A 17,666-nucleotide genomic window follows, 5' to 3' on the forward strand; every position below is an offset into this window, starting at 1 on the left:
CTTTGCCCCCCCAAATAAGGATAAAAGTCAAGATTTTCTTTTATTGTCAAATTAAAAACATAAACTAAGCCACATTCCTGGACTGCTCTATTGGTGTTAACAATTAAGGATTGTCTGCAGAAGTGCAGTAATATCAGGAAATATGGCTACCTTATATAACTCGTTTGGAAAAAATGTCATTCTTTACTAAGAAATACTGTGCTTAATTAATTCTTGCTCCTAGGAGGTCAACTTGGGGCACTCATTATGGCCTTAATTGGTGGTATAAATCCTGAGACCCGAGAGGAAAACACATTGCGTGGTTAGTGGTCTCTGGCCCTTTGGGTGAGCGTGCCCCAGAGCCAGCCCCGTTTTGGAGAGTGACAGCTTCTGGTTCTGATGGCTTCGAGTCTGGCCACACTGATATTGGGATTAAAGGCCAATGTGCAATAAGAAGAGAAATGCAATGACTCGTCCCAGTGTTTTGCATTAAACAGTGTGAGACAACCGACTACCTTCTGACTTGGAAAAATGTGTTTCTTTGAACTCCACTTTTTCATATTAAATTATATTCATTATACAGCCCATCTGGAATCTCCTGCCAGGCCAGAAATCATCTTACAGACATTAGCAAAAGGAAGTTAAATGTAATTTTTAAAAATTGTGTACTTTTCATTTCCATTTATTTCTTTCCCTTTTATTGGAGAAACCAGATGGAAAGGAAGGCAGGAGCCTCTCCCTCACTCTGGTTCCCTTCGGGACCAGAGGCAGAACATTCCTGGCTGCTGCTCCTCTTGAGCACTGACTGGAGGTGATGATGGGGCTGTCTAGATTCCGGGGATAATTGCTGAAAAGGTCAGGAGTTCAGTGTGAAGCTCACACTGGATTGGGGTGCTGAGGTTTGGAGGGCAAGAACAGCGTGGTGACTAGCTTTTGGCTTTCACTGAAGTGGTTTGCCACAAATTAAATTTGACAGTGTGGAAATGAAACTCACACATGTCACATACGATGCAGTTCATTTTTTGTGTTCCAGTATTGCCTTGGTTACTTTGCTGGGTGTTGTCTGTTTGCTGGATTGTAACTCGGGGCAGAAAGGACCCATATTTGCGGAGATGTTGGGCTGTCTTCAACTCTCTTACTGAACCAGACACATCCACAAAAGTTACAGACCTGAGGCTCCTAATGGGGACATGCGAATGTGTGTTTCCTGGTTCAGACGCAGGGAAATCTCAAACGTCAGCACTAGAAGGCGTGTAGAGATAATCTCAAATGTGTGAAATGGAATTGCAAGAGGAGTTCAACAGTCTGCCTGGGGTCCCAAAGCCAACTAACTAGAGGCAGAGAGTAAAAGCAGCCCGCGGTCTTTTGGACTTCCACGTGGGTGCCTTTTTTCTTCCGCCATCCCACCACCCTGGCAGAGGAAGTTTGGCAAACTGAATCATTCCCCCCATGTAGCCCTCCACCCATTCACAGGAGCAAATATTTACTGAAAGCCAGATAAGGGACAGGATTTGGTGCTGAGGATGCAAAAGAGTTAGGACAAGTCTTCCACTTAATGACCTAATCAGAAAAATCTACAGTCACTCTCTGCCTGTACTTTACCATTTATCTGTCAGTTAACTGAAATGAATTCCTGAGTTGCTGTGTTTGGAAGGGGCATTTTAAATTCAGATAATGGGTAGCTACTTCTGGCAACATACTGACATATCCTGTATCTATGGGCATTTCTTGATGATGGTCTTAGGGAGTTAAAAGGGAGGGGAGCGATTAGGGCTCATTTTAAATTTCTAGTACGGAATCTTTGTACCCTATGTATAATTTTATTATAATCAGAGGTGAGTATTTTTCTCATCTAAATATGTTTTCATTGTTCTCAATATTTTCTCTAGATTAGGGCAGGGTCTTCAAGTGCACCCAGAGAGAATCTCATCCGATTGATGTTTTTATGCCTTACAACACACCCGAGATTTGGAGAGCAGACGGAGGAGGATGATCCTCCTTCTCGCTCACACACAATGGCTGCCTTTGTGCCTGGATGGTGACATGAAGTGTCTGCTGTCACCCGTTCCCTCAGCTAAAAGCTTCTTTAAGGAAAGTGGCTCCGTCTCATCGTCACTCATGTTTGACACAGTAATAGACACATCACAAACGTAAAGAGCAACGCCCGGTCTTCCCTTCCTTAGCAGTGTGTTAATGGTATGTCCATAAAATGGGTTACTTTGGCTTTAAATAATAGACCCCATAGCTTCTCTGTTCCTCGGCGTGAGAGGTGGTTTCACATACCACTCTCTACTTTCAACAAAGCAGATAAGGTATCAACACAATTAAAAGTGAAAAATAATCTGTCTGCTGTGCCGGTAGTGAATGCTTACAGAACACACACTGATACAATAGATTTTAAATAATTGATGTCCGGCACTTTATTTTTTTCAATCTGTAAATGAGGACACCTAACGCGGAATGGCCGGCATGATACTCTATCCTTTCCCCCATTAAGATAACAAGATGGGGGCAATGATTCAGAGTGGTATATTTTTGGAGCACAGTGTGTGGATAAAAATTAAAAATTAAAGGAGATGATGCGCTGAAATACTTTGGGTAAGCAAGCTCATAAAAGCCATTTGGAAACCTGAAATTACAAATTAATTCAGACTCTCCTTCTGAGGGGCTCCTAAAAGCCCTTTCCGTTTTCTTGGCAGGATTAAACCGTTACTTTTGTGTCGCTGCCTGGGGTTTTCACAAGGTCTGTTCTAATGCTCGTAAGGTGTGATGCTCAGTCCTAATGTGTCTCTTGCAGACGTCTCTGCCCTGAACCAAGTACACTTCAGATGATCTTAAAAACAAATAGAAATTAATATGTGATTCATTTTATCTTCCCCCTATAGACACGTTAAATCTCACATTCCCGGGATGATGTGATTCACAACTTATTTTCCAGTCCTGAGCCCGTGGGTGATCCATTCCTGAAGGACTGGTCCAGCTGCCGTAGCTCCCCTTGGCAGTAAAAAGCACCACCCCCACAAATCCCCAAAGTCTAGGCACAGGGCTGTTCTGCAGCAACAAAACTGCCAAGCTATTTACGAAAAGCCGTTCAGTCCTTTGGTGGTTAAATGTAGCTTCATGAGGATTTATGGGGGCCCGACTCTTCACACCTGCCTGTGAACGTCTTTTAATTACTCATTGGAGAAAACCCTGGGTAAAAATATCAGTCCTGAAAATGTGTGTGTTCCAAGGAAGAAGGCCAAACACATCCAAGGAAATTTCCAGTCCTGTTTGATCTAAGGAAAAGAATTCCCCAGTTCCACACACAGGCAGATGCTGAAGAGAGACTGAAGTGCTTTTAGATGAGTTCAAAATAAACACACCCACCTAACTGATCTCCTTTGTCCTTCTGGAGAAAATTAGAAGGGTAAATGAAGTGCCTGTGCGATGACCATCTGAAAAGAGCCAAAATAGGATAAAACACCTTCAAAACTCCCAGATGAGGCTTCCTGTCCCCAGGGGCTGGCTCTAATACCCCTTCTTCTGGAGCGGAGTATGACATCAGGCATGGCCATCCGTTAACCAGCCCGACTGGGGCAGCAAAAAGCTCTGGGAAGTAGCCGCCAAGGAGAAAAATGTAATTTTGATACAGGAAATACAAGAAGAACGAACAGCTTTTCACTCAAGATATATGTTTCTTCTGTCTAAAGCCAGCACTTTTGGAAAATGAAGCTAAGAGTTTAAAAATAAGGACTCTGTCAGGAAAAATAAAACAGGTCCCCCTACATCCATTAGGCCGCCTTTAATTGAAAACTGGAGTACAATCTAACTAATTGGCAGGTACCTCTTTTATTACCTCGACCATTTCCACTCCCCGTTCTCTCCAGTGGAATCAAGAGGCTGCCATTGTTTTTAGCATCAGGTATGAAAAGGAAAACAGAGAAGTAATACCTAAAACACTATGTGTATTCTGCCAGATTTTCTCTTATAAAATAGGTATAGAAAGTAGAAAAGTGAAGGTCCTCAAAACAGCAGTAGCTGCCGGAGTATGTTTTTATACAGCAGAGCGTGGTACTTTGGTCGAAGCTGTAATGTGCTAATTGCAGGCAAGTTCACGTTGTTTAAAAGAGCTGTACCTTTTGCTTTGGGGACCTATTTAATTTCAAGTCTTGGCACCGTGCTGACATAATATAGCAACTTAAATTTTAAAGATCAAGAAAGAGGAGCTGTGGGTGAAATTTGAGCTTATTTCTTGCTAATTTGGAATCAGAGAGAAGGAAGGTTGGGATAAATCATGAAGTTAGTATTTCTGTCTGAATTTATGATATTGGAGTTTCACTATTGAAAATATAATTTCCTTTTTCCCTTTCCTTATATTTAAGGAATTTTGCTGGTGGTTATACTTATTGAATTTAGGTTTCTATGTGGACCTTTCATTTCCTCCCTTCCCTTCTACACAGAATCTCCGTATGATTCTTAAAAGGCAAAATAACTTGCAACATGTTATTTTAATTATAAAAACTGCTCATGTTTCATCACAAAGATGATTAAGATACAGCCCTGCCTGCAAAGGACTCTGAGGAAGAATGAGACACAAAGATCAACCGTTGCGATGTTGGAGAATAAATGTAGAATTTACAACAGGGTGTGCTAGAATGGCAGGTCGGGATTCCCAGGTGCCTGCCCCATCTTGGGGGCTACACCTTAGAGCATGAGCCGGCATGAACCAAAGGATAAGGCAGGGAAAGGACTTTTGAGTTATAGGGAACAGAATGTATAAAGGCACAGAGGAGGGAGAGAATTGTCTAGGTTGGGGGGTGCTGTGGAACTTTGAGGGGCAGGTGGGCTCTAAACCATTCTGTGGACTTGGGATAACACATTGTATCAGGTCTTAGCCTGGAGACACCATGGCTTTTCCATACAAGGACAGAATCCATTTTGAAAGCCAGAGCTTAAGCAATATTTTCTCGATAAACTGCTAGCGAGATTTTTGTGCTGTCAGAGCAGAGAAGCAGAAGGCCACATCCAGTAAATGCCCGTGATTTTCCTCGCCTGACTCTTGAAGACTTAACTGTGATTGCCTGACTGGCTTCCCTTCCCCTACCATACTTCCTCTCTGATTTCTTCCTTTTCACTTGAGATTCAGGACGTAACCATGTTTTAAACAAGTGAGAAAAACTCTTGTGAGAAGATTCCAGAATGGCACTGAAAATTAAATTAACTTGGAAGAAGTACAGCAAATTGTGGACAACCATATTTTTCTTTTCTACTTTAAGCCATTTTTAACATCATAAAACAATGCCAAGTACATCATAATTGTTGGTGTCTACGAAGGCCTTTGAATAATGTGATACGCAGTTGCTATGGTGATGTACGTTGTCATCAACCAGCAGTTATGACAGAGCTAAGTCCTGGCTTTGTTCACGGTGAAATGTTGCATACCAAACTTTTAAAAGAGGTTTAAAAATTCATGCTCTTCTGCAGAGTTTAAGTATATATTTGAGCACGTTTTGGCTCCATTTCCTTCTGCTTTCTGCTTACCTTTTTATCCCCTCTTCAATACAGATGAGGATCTTTAATTTGGGTCCAGATGAGATTTAGTAATTAATGTGCAAAGCAGCTGGGGTCTGCTAACTTCTGGGTCGTGGCTTAGGAGCTATTTTGGTGCATTTTCTAAGTAAAATAATTGAGAATTAAAAACACTTAAATGCATTGGCTTCTTGCCCCGTTATATTTAGAGTACTCGTGATAATAAATCGGTAACTATGGGCTTCACCATGGAAGGGCACAAAATAACTGACCCAAGTAATCTAGAAAACAGATGTCTTCAGTTGGTTTAAAGTAAATTCTCAAGACCAGATTTCAAGAAAGCTATGCGGAGTCCAGTGAAATCCATTTTAGTGTTTTTCTGTCTTAAGTTTTTCTTTCTGCCATATCTCAACTCAACTTCTTAAGAAGCGGGGAAGTGGGCCCAAGATACTCTATTTGTAATATTTAACCTGCTGTACAGAATTCTTTTTGGATAACAGATTAACTTCTCAATCTCCCAGTCTTCACTGGATTTCTAATTCACCCTTTTTTAGATGGCTCCCAAGTGGGGATCCGAGGCAGCAGAGAGGTCTGTGAATGAACTTCTGGGCACCCTCCTGAAATTGCACCTCAATATATACGCTATTATGGAGGAAATTTTATGCAATTCTGAAAAAGTTCTTTGTATTCTCCCTGTTCCTCCCAGTCCCCTCCAAAGTCCCTTATACACCTGGGAAATAAAGTCCAGTAGTAGAACATAAATGCCTCCTGAACAGTTTTCTTTTCTGGCCCTTGTTGGGGTCATGGAATTGCTCAGAAGCTTCCAGGGGGTTCCTACGGGGATGGTATGGTTGTGACAGACTTGCTTAATTCTGTCTGTTCACAGTCTTAAAAGTAGCTTCGAGGTCACCAGAGGCAAAGAGAGACTATCCAAGACTTCCACATCCTCACAAAGGAAAAAGGTTGGAAACCTTTGCTATATATACGTGGTATTCTGGAGCCAGGACTGACTTCTTACTTTGAGAACCAGTGCAAAATGAAAATGTTTGCCTCTTGTTCCAACGCTTCAGAATTTCAAGACAGTGGCAGCAGAGCAATAAACCGCGCACAAGGTCCTCCTAAGTACAGGGACCTGAGTGGCGCTGCCTGCTCCTGAAGCTGGCCCTGCCCATAACTGGTCCCTCTACTTTTTTAAAGCAGCCGTTTAACTAATTGTGTTTACTTGCCTTAAGAAACTCTCTAATCCCGAATTTCGTTTTTAGATTATGGGCCACAAAACCTGATGGATTAGCCACCTACCAGTGAAGGGTTATAATAATCAGACCTACATGATAGCTGGTCACTTTAATATATTATTATTTTAAACAAGGTCATGTTTTAGTAAAAAAAAAAAAAAAGAATTTTTTTACCTACATTAGAAGATATTTTATTGAACCAATTAATTGCTCTTACTATCGGTTTTCAGTTTCTATTACCTGGACAGTTGTCCTCTAACGAACACCGTGGCCTGAATGAATTGGCTCCCTGCCCTTCCTGGGATGTCTAAACTTTGGAAGTCTAGACCTCCATCTCTGATGTTGTGAGTTCAGGTTCTCAGTTAAGAACATGGATGGCCTTTTTACTGGTATTCCCAGGGAGTTTTAATTAATTGGGGATTAAAAGGGCTGAGAGCATTGGCCTCTGGGTCTAACAAAGGTTGGGCTCTCAGGGGTTCACCTGACAAAGTCCAGGAAAATGCCGTGACCACACTCTTCCGGAAAGATTAGTTCCCACGGAGATGATGTTTTTGCTAAATCTGTAGTCCTTGCTTTCTTTTGAACCATGTTTCTAGGCATCTCCCAAAATAAAGGCTCGCTTTTTTTTTTTTTTTTTTTTTACGTAGGCAAGAGTGAATGTGCTAAAGAAACTTCTGGTCCAAGAAAGCTGAAAATCCCAAGCCTAAAATATAGGGCCAGATTCAAAGTGAAAGGAGAGAAGAGACAGTCTCCCAGTTAGCAAGCAAGAGGCGCTATAGAATCATGGACCTTATTGAAGCCACGGCTGTTGAATGCCAAAGCACTCCATCTTTACTATTGTCATTCCTGCATCTTTACTGATTCTTAACAGTGGGACCTTGTCCTGGTGAGGACTTTTTTTTTTTTAACAAGAGTAAACAGCTTTAAGCCTCTATCCCTTGGGAAAACTCAACTTCTCAACTTTCTTGTTTGGAGTAGGAATCTCACCTCGTTTTCTTTTTTGTGGCTCCAAGTGTGTCCCCCTCCCTAGCTGGACTCGTTTTGTGCTCTTTGCGGTACATTCGTGCCTACCCTCCCAGGTTAGGCGGAAACTCTCAGTTTGTCATCAGAATAGTAGGCTGTTTTTCTACTTTCTCCCTCCCTCTCACCCATTGTCTTCCAGTGGGGTGAAAAGGTCTTTACTTTTCTCTTTCTCCCTCCCAAATCTTGCTATTAATAACTTTTCAGACATTGTCACGCATAGACTTCCACTCACTCCGGAGGCTGCTTCTTGTTTGTTTAAGGCAACGTGTTTCCTGGTCTGAAAACTGTGTTTCCCAAAGTAGCTGTGATGGGATTATTCCATACTCCTCTCCTACTGGCAGCATCCTTGCTTCTGGTTGGCGATGGGAATCGCAGCTCCGTGCAGACCTGGGGTCGGGCCTCACTGCGCTCCAGCCTTGTGGCCAGGGTGAAGGACTTACTCTACTCGGAAAGCCACCTGGTTATTTTGTGATTGAGATGGGACTGAAATCTTTTCCTTTTAATGACCAAGACAAAGCAACCAAGAGGTTCCTTACTTTCTTTCTCTTCTTTCACTGTGGAAGGAGAAATTACCCTTTTGAACTTTGTATGGGATAGAAATTAACTCTGCAAAAGCCCAGTGCAAACAGATGTGCTTCCCACACTACTTTCTGGGTGATTTTTCTCCTGATCCAATGCTTTTTGTGACTAATATAGTGCCAAGTTGCTTTTTTTCTAACAACAACAAAAAAAAGAAAATAGTTTTTACTTAGTGCCTTTCTTCAAACGATCGTGACACATTCTGCACATGTGAAACCTGGTGTGTTTCTAATGCTAAAAAGCAACTTCCATTCAAAACACTGCATTATGAATTCTCTCAAGCAACCTTATCATTCAATAGGAGTCAACAGGTTGAAACGTCATTTCAGAAATCAAATCTTGGGTGCAGACCACAGTGTGGTAACTGTGGAGGGAGGGAAGGGGAGTAGGTAAGGTGGAAGAGGGTATAGGGGGCATAAATGGTGATGGAAAAAATTTTAAAAAAAGAAATCAAGGATTCTTAGGCTACATTTCTTCCCAGATCTGAGGGCAGGCTAGGGTTTTTAGGTGTTTGTATTGATATCCAGAACTCACTATCTACTTTATTATGTATAAAATAATAGCACGATGAAATCAGAGATCCACAGCTTCCTGGACAATCTTGGCAGAATGTAATTCTGACCCTGTCTCCTGCACGAAAGAGTAAATGCCTCTCCAGTAAATGCCTTGTGTGGCCTTCATGATCTTCCCCAATCTGAACATCGGCCTGAACATCAGCCACAGACATCTGCCCTTCCAGCTGTGTGTGTGTTTGTCTCTCCCTCACACACACACAGACTCTCACAGTCCATCCCCATGGTTCACATCTCTGCCAGCATGGACCACTGGCACTTCCCTGTGCTTTCCCATGACCTCCACTGCTCACCGATAAGGGTAAAAGCCTGCCATTCAAATCTCATCCCTTCTTTAGAGCTGGGATCAAGTGCCAATTCCCTGCTAAGACCTTCGGATTCCTATTGCCTGTACTCAGTAAATATGTTATTTGTGCCAACTATGTGCCAGACACTATCCTGGGTACTTTTAAACTTTCTGCTTTTATTAAAGTTCTTAATACACTGCTTGGTGACATCTGCCACAGAGTGCTCACTTGAGTTATTCTTGGTAGATTGAGAAAGAGCAGAAATCGTTCCTTAAACAGTTGATCCTTGAAGAATATGGGGGTTAGGGGCATCAACCCACCCATGCGGTGGGAAATCTGAGTATAACTTTTGACTCCCCTAAAACTTTTAATAGTCACTGTTGACCAGAAGCCTAGCTGATAACATAAACAGTTGATTGACACATATTTCTTATATCATATGTACTACATGCGGTATTCTTATCATAAAGTAAGCTAGTGAAAAGAAAATGTCATTAAGAAAAGTATAAAGAAGAGAAGATATATCTACAGTACTGTACATATTTATTTTAAAAAATCTGTGTATAAGTGGACCCATGCGGTTCAAACCCACGCTATACAAGGGTCAACTGTACATCTTAGTATGCCCGAGAAAGCCCACCACCTCCACTCCAGTTAATTGGCATTGAAGGAATGAATCAGTATGTGAATGAGTAAATACAGACAGAGATGGCCATCAGAATCATGAGGCTGTCTGCCTGCTCACAATAGTCTGTATCGTTCAGCATTTCAGAACAGTGTTCCATTCTATTTGGGAATCTTTATTTTGAACACATAAAGTATATTGAAAATCATTCCAAAGAAAGCTTTAAGAAAGAGGCTTTGTCAGTAATCGTAGGCACCTTTCATGGGGCACTTGGTACGGTGTTGGACTAGGTGCTGACACTTCCTATGCATTCCCTAGTTGGGTACACTCAGTAATCCCACAGGTAGGTATTTTTATTGTCCCCATTTTACTGATGAGAAAAACTGGGGCCTTAGTGTAACCCACTCAACATCACACAGATAGTAAGTGACAGAGTCAGAGTTCAAGTCCACATGTGCCCAAACTAAAGCCTAATTCTTAATCAGTAAGCCAGTGTCTAAAGTGAGGAAAATCACCCTCTGTGGGAGAGGGTGGAGAATATGATGTGTGATAACATCTGAAAACTGGAAGGTGAAACAGGCTCCATGAATGGAGAAACCGATTACAAGAATTAGAACAATGATTTGAGAGTATTAGCAGAGAGAGTATTGTCCAGCTTAATCTCTTATCAAACTACAAAGGGAGTGACATTAGCCACTTTTATTTTCTCCATGGTCTCTGTAGGTTTGGGATTTGAGACTAGCCCATTAAGAGACTTATGAACTTCAGATTTTCAGGTATAGGAGGGAATATTTAGTCTTACAAGAGACTATGGTTCTTTCTGACTTAGGATGGTTTCTATACTGTAGACAATAGAGGGTTCGTTGGAAGAGTGGTGCTTCCTCCTCTCAAGGGGACACAGAAGTCGTCCGAGGGAGTTTCGGGCACTCCGTGATTAGTGCTAAGGAACGAGCCCTGAACCAGATGGCTCTGATGCATACGTGGCCTTCTCTACCGTGTGAGTGTTTTTTTGTCCCTTTTTAGTTAGACCCTCGTTCTTTGATAGTGAGAGCAGAAGGTCATGAGGTGAGAAAGGGTGGAAAAAATCCACGGTTAGAAAACACTTGACTCGGTTGGTGATGAAGACCCATCTTCTTTTTCTAGGTAATTACAGTGTTAATTGTGCTACTGGCTTTGACTACACAACCAACAGATGGCACGATTAATCGATAGAAGCCATGATTAGACAACCAAAGTCATAGTTAACCAACACAAAAGTCATGGCTAATTCATAGGAGTCATGATTAACCAACAGAAGTTATGATTAACAGCAGAAATCGTAGTTAATCAATACAAACCATGGTTAACCAACAGAAGTCCTGACTGACTAAACTTCATTACAGCGCAAATCAATGGGTCTTTTATTAACCTCAGAGAAATCTGGGTGCTTATTTCCTTTTTTATTTCCTACGTGCCATTTATTCAGTTTTTCCAAAGGCAGTATTTGCATATGCGTAGTACAGTACTACTGCTTGCTTATATTCTTAAGTACAGATAATATTATCCTCAACAAATACATAACTATTGAAGAATTTTTATTAAGGTATAATACATCCAGGACTATCCATCTAGCTTTGGTATAGCTGAGTAGTTTGTGTATTCATTCATTCATTCATTCATTCCATCACCATTTATTTATTGACTATCTACTGTATGTCAGGGTCTGTCCCGGTCCTGGGGATATGTACCGATACAATTTTATTAGGTGTTGAAATATTGAAGTACTTTCCTACCAGTTGTTTAGTAGACATTGCCTTGAGCCTTTCCCTCCCTTTATCCAAGCCCACTGTCTTGAGTCCAGAGAAACCATATTATATATTGCCCCAAGACTCTGTTGGAGCCCACCAATCCACCCAATTTAGTTCTGGGGAGCTGGCCCCCATTTCCGTTCTTTCCCCCTGTCAGGGAGGCCTGAATCCCAGCAAGGAAGATGTCACACTTGGTGGTGGTACCTTGATGTGGAAACACAGGATGCCTATTTAGCTCCCTGGGGCTGTGACCCCTGGCCACGGTCTGGCATTCCCCTATGTTGCCCATGGAACCTCCGAAGTAGGTAGTAGCATTGTTTAATGTTTTCAGTATCATACTTAAATAGTTGTAAGGGGAAGGGAAAACAAAATGCCACTGTGGCCTAGAGGAGGACGCATTCGTGTGTGCTTGTCTGTTGGAGAGGGCTTCCTGGATGAGATGACATACATCTTGAAGACCTGACAGGCGTTTTCTGGATTTACTCAGAAAACGATGTTCCAGGAAAGTGAAACAGTAAAATTGCAGTTTCGGCAACCCAAGACTTGGTGTCAGAAAACCAGAACTGAAAACTTTCTGGAAACTTAACAGCCATGAGCTTACGGGCCAGTCAGCCAGTGTTCCACCTTCAGTCCAGCCACCTGTATTTGCCTGGAGTCCCTCACAGAGGGGGTGTGACGACACAGTTCCAAGATTATATGAAAGCCCTCATACGGTGTCTGTTACGCCCCAGGCTAGTCCCAAGAAATTGCCATTTTGCCCACACAGGTGCAGGATGTCTCTCCTTCCGTAGTCTTTCAGCACCACCTCCTCCATGGCCATTTTCTTTGCCCACAGAAATGCCCTCATTCTCATCTCTGAAGCCATCCCAACTCATCACTCCCTGGTGTGATCACTCATTGGAATCCCAGAAATTTATAGCTGGAGAGGATCTTAGAAATAAGCCACCCAGTCCCCTAGGGCTGTGACTTGCCCAAAGCCACACAGTAGTAATGAAGAGGATGGCAACCCAGCACCTTGACTTCCTCTGTCTTCCTCCCTCCTCTGTCCCCTTGGGCTGCTCTTCTAAATGGGACCAAATCCTTCTTCATTATACAAATCCTGTCCAAAAAGTATCGAGTCATGTACTATGAAAAATAGAGACATTTATTGAAGAAGATACAAGAAACATTGTACATAGAAGAGTGACGCCTCAGTCCCATCATATTTTCCTGAATCTCATCAATGGTCTGAAATCTCCTCCCTTTCAAAGGTGATTTTAGTTTTGGGAAAAGCCAGAAGTCGCAAGGCACCAAATCTGGGCTGTAGGGGGACTGAGTCACCTGGGTGATTTGATGTTTTACCAGAAATCTCTGCACGAGACGTGATACATGAGCGAGCACATTGTCATGATGAAGCTGACAATCACCAGTTGCCCATAGCTGCAGCCTTCTGGATCATCTGCTAGTTTCCTTGGAGGAATGTTCGAGCTTAACACAAAATCTGATGCAGATTCATTGCTCTGCTCGTTCAGTCATTTTGAATGCAATGGCCACACAGCACACATGCTTACTTGACTGCATCTACTGCCCCCACTGACTAGTGCAGTGAAGTCGTCATTGTTCACGCATGCACATTCCAGTCCACTCTCCTTGGCTGGCAGCTTGCGTCGATGCCACACAAACCATTCCCGTTATATTAATAACAATGCCTGCACCTTTTCCGGACAGACCTCATATACTTAGCTTTTCAATCTTTCCTCCTCCAGATGTGTCTGTACCCATCTACTACCATCAAAAACTATCACGCTTGAACACAGTCTGTATAAAGACCATTTTTTAAAATTTTGGGTTGCAGTTTTGTTTCCCAAAGTATGAGGCTCCCAGTTTTAAGTGGGGTGGATTAATGGCTTTAAATCACACTGAATTACATAGTAAGAAACTTGTTCATTTGTCCCTGAATTCTCCCAAGAGAAAGTCTCGGATCAGTACTAATCTGTCCCTAAGGCTTGCTCAGTCCCCTTTTCAGCAAGGAGGCCAGAGGCCGGGGCTCCGAGCCCTCAGCGGATCCAGTGTCCGATGAGAGTGAAGCAACACCTGATTCTGGTTGGGTTTGACTTCCGTTTTATTTTATGAATGCCTTCTCGTATTAACAGTTGGGGCTGGTTTTCCAATTAAGATAGAGTTTAAGCGTTTCCATTTAAATGGTGTTAGATATAAAAAGAGCCAACCTAAACAAACATATTACATGATGAATACTTAGGTGGCATCAGGCTCTGCCCCTACCTCCCCCACACACACTAGGCCTTCAAAGCAGTGGCCCGAGAGAAAGTCTGTTCCATAGTTTTGTGTGACGCTTCACACCTACGAGGGAGAAGGAGAGTTCATACAATGTAAACCTCTTTTTGGCCTCAGAGAGCATTTCTGTTTACCCAACCATGTATAAAAGTACCTCACAGCATCTAGTTTAGTCAGCAAGTATCCTACCTTGGTGGAAATGATTTACTGAAACTTAGACCTTCTCTTGAAATCCAGCCAAAAGTCTGATTTGGAAAACCAAGATGTCCTATTTGGTTTCTCGCCGTCATTGTTACCGAGCCACCCTGCCTGGATGATTAGTGACACATAAAGTTCTCTAATTCTGTCTTCTGTCACCCGCACATCATGAGGGTGTTTTTGCTCCCCTCCACGATCACACACCAAGAATTTGCTGTGTTGGATATTCAGTTCTTAATACACGGAGGTCACCTTTGCCCATAGCTCACTGGCTTCACGTACGCTGAAAAGACCGAGTCTCCCATCGGGTCAGTGTTTTTTTGGCAGGAGCATGGTGGAGTTTCGGTGCAGTGTGTGTGTGCATCCGGCAGCCAAGAGGGTGCTGCAGGGACTTTTTTTGCAGGAAAGGATTGTGTTTTGAGGTGACCACTCTGCACAGATTCTTTGAGGGTTTCGAAGTATTTGTAACCTGTTATTTTAGATTCTGAGCATATTTGTAGCTCCAGCGGTACAAAAATAAACTGTGTTTTCTTGGAAAATGTGTGTGTCTGGGATGTGACAGCCGCGGCAACCTTCAACAAGATCTCCATGCGTTTACAGTTGAAGCATGCCAGTAAAAGTGTGTTTATTTCGACAGTAAAATCCTAGGGTGCCCACGTAAATATCCTAAACAATGAGTGTTACAGGAGCTTTCTTCGCTAATGTGCCTTAGCTTTGAATGTTTTTCGTTCTGGCTCCTGGAGTGTTAATGTACTACCGGGAAAGTTGAACTCAGATGGTGAGTCTTATTTGCTGTTCAACACATGTTAGTGGGATGTTTCTTACATTCAGAAGAATGGTCTCTGATGTAGGTAAATGTTACATCTCAGTTGAGAATGTGAAATTCTTTGCTTTTAACACTCCTAGCAACACTGGGGTTTTTGTTGGGCAGTAGAAGAGAGAAAAGGCAGCAGATATACCCTGCACTCCCTATTCATTCATTCACCTGTGCGTTTAACAAGCCTCACGAGATTATCTGTTGTGTGCAAAGCTGTGTGATAGAAATAGAGAGGACAAAGAGAGGGTCAGGAAACTGTGCTTATGGAGCCAAAAGCCTGCTTTACGTCCTTAGCATTTCACAAAAATCAGGACAAATTGCCTCTTTTGTCAACATATAATTTTCAAAGAGTTAAAAAACAGTAACTCATCCCAATATTCCACAAACACACACTGAAGGCTTACTTAACTCAATAATGAGGGAATCAGTAGGGTAATAAAGCTGGTGCAAAGGAGGATGCCAGGAAAATATCTGAGTAGGTGGACAGGTAGGACCGACGGATGGAATGAAAGGAGAAAAGAATGCTGGAATAAGATTGCAAAGTTAGATACAAAACTGGTTAACGTTGTCCTATATGGCAATACAATAGTAATTTGGGGGATTATATGCCTACCAAGCAGAAATCCTCTGCACCTCTACTAGACAAATATCATTTTGTTATTTTCTAGTCACCTGCAATCCTTAGAGAGTCCGGGCCCAATCAGTGCTAGATAGTAAGGCACAGAAGTTACATTTGTCAAGAGCGTTAGATGACTCAGGCGAATTTGTCACTAGGTGCTGCAGTACAGTGCTGCCCACTAGAACCTTCTGCAGTTATGAAAATATTGTGCACACGTGCTTTGCAATGTGGTGGCCGCCGGCTGTATGTGGCTAGTGCACATGTGAAATGTAGCTAGTGAAAATGAGGAATTGAAATGTTCATTTTATTTAATTTTCATTACCTTTGACTTAAATAGTCTTGTGCAATTAGTGGTTATTATATTGGAAAGACAGCTCTAATATGCCATTAAATGGGTAGTCATTCTTCTGTTTTGTTTTCTGGATAACTTTTTCTTAAACACTTTATAAATTAAATCATATTTTAAGTATTCTAACAGGAGTTAAATATGTAAAAGAACTCAGAGAAGACTCCTTTGAAAAGACCTAATTCTGTCACTAATCAAATAACTGCTTTTGCAAATAGGGTGCCTGTTATATTGAGTTTCTTGAGGGTGGACTCGTTGAAAACCATTCTGGCCAGCAAGGCAACCGCTTATGAAGTTAGCTTATTTGGAGGGAGCCCAACTCTGCATTACGTTTTCCAACTGAATCAGCGTGGTATTAATTTCCTTTAGCAAGATAGTAACAGTCATGTCTACTTTTGATTAAAAGGGGCTCTCTGGTTTGCAAAAAAGGGAGAACTATTAATATTTTACTAGGATTTTAAGGCTTAAATAAGTCACCGTTTCTGCTGCCATCACTTCATTACTCAGGATGAGCAATCAATGCATTGATAAGGCTGGCTGTGATTTCTCTTGAAGCTCAGTCATTTCACTCGGTTTTCTCATCTCGCTTGCTTGCTTACAGGGGTTTTTCCGCAGAAGTATTCAGAAGAACATGATTTACACTTGTCACCGAGATAAGAACTGTGTTATTAATAAAGTCACCAGGAACCGATGCCAGTACTGTCGACTCCAGAAGTGCTTTGAAGTGGGAATGTCCAAAGAATGTAAGTGGAGTCTTAAAATTTTTTTCCTGTTTGCCTTATCTATAAATATGATTTGCTCAGCTTCCAAAATCAAGTCGCGGGGGACGTCAGCATGTGGAATTCAGACATGACACTAATGATATATTGCCAAGAGCAGGTGTAAACAGAGATGACATGAAAATAGAATAACTGTGGGGATTTTTCAGATAAAACTTGAGTGGCAGTTGGTGAAAAGACAGGAGTTGGGTGTCATGGATGGCAGATTTGTATTCCAGAGCAGTTACTAACTCTGTGTATTTCAGAGCCACTAGTAACTCGAACGTGCCACGAAGCCACTCGGAGACTCCACTTCCCATCTTGACAATGGAAATAAAGAGTTTTGCCTGTATTGGTGAGAATAAAATGAGACGAGAGGCATGAATATTGACAGTATGATAGTTTGCCCTTTTTAGTGGGGAGGAAACATAAACTTTTTGTTGTGGAAGAAACATGGAGAAATTTGGCACATTGGCATTTTTCCAAAGTTGACGTAGATTTTTTTCCTCCCTGCCCACCCCCTCTTCCAAACAATTATATGCTTTATTAATGCAAAAAGGAAGATTTTAGTAGATTAAAAATGAGTGGACCATAAACATATGATCATAGGGAATTGAAACAGGCATGCTTTATAGGCAGAGGACAAAAAACTGCATTCTTACATTCTCTCTTCGGTGCTTTCAAATGTAGGCAGTGAGAAATTGACAGGCAGATGGCTTGGTGTGGGCAGGCCTAAGGAAGATGCTGGGGTGTGTGCTGGTGAAGCACTTAATGGGATTGCTGTTGCTCCATTCAGCCTATCACTTGGGGATTTGGTGAAGGCAGACCGTGAGTGGGGCCCTACACTAGCTGCTGTGAGGGGACTCTGGAGATGCCTGAGACATGACCACTGCCTTCTCAGAGTGTGGGACAAAAAGCCAGGCATCTTAGCCACAATCCTGCAGTGGGGTTTAGAGACTTATCTTACAGGTTAAGGGCACTTGGGTTTTGGAACTGGGAAAACGTGGCCATGGAGGAGGAGCCTGCCTGAGGAGGGAAAGCCCAAAGCCCACGCAG

General features: G+C 42.2%; 1 protein-coding gene across 4 annotated transcripts in view; it reads left to right on the top strand.

Moving 5' to 3' along the window:
- The window catches only part of RARB (retinoic acid receptor beta), a 650,193-nt gene that overhangs the window by 542,561 nt on the left and 89,966 nt on the right, over positions 1 to 17,666 (top strand). For all 4 annotated transcript variants that reach the window (XM_053930256.1, XM_024566225.3, XM_053930257.1 and 1 more), the window contains one exon: positions 16,454 to 16,595. In XM_053930256.1, coding sequence (XP_053786231.1) covers positions 16,454 to 16,595 — 142 coding nt within the window. The remainder of the gene's footprint in view (positions 1 to 16,453; positions 16,596 to 17,666) is intronic.

This window comes from Desmodus rotundus, chromosome 8 (genome assembly GCF_022682495.2).
Source record: "Desmodus rotundus isolate HL8 chromosome 8, HLdesRot8A.1, whole genome shotgun sequence".
In the NCBI taxonomy this organism is placed as follows: domain Eukaryota; kingdom Metazoa; phylum Chordata; class Mammalia; order Chiroptera; family Phyllostomidae; genus Desmodus; species Desmodus rotundus.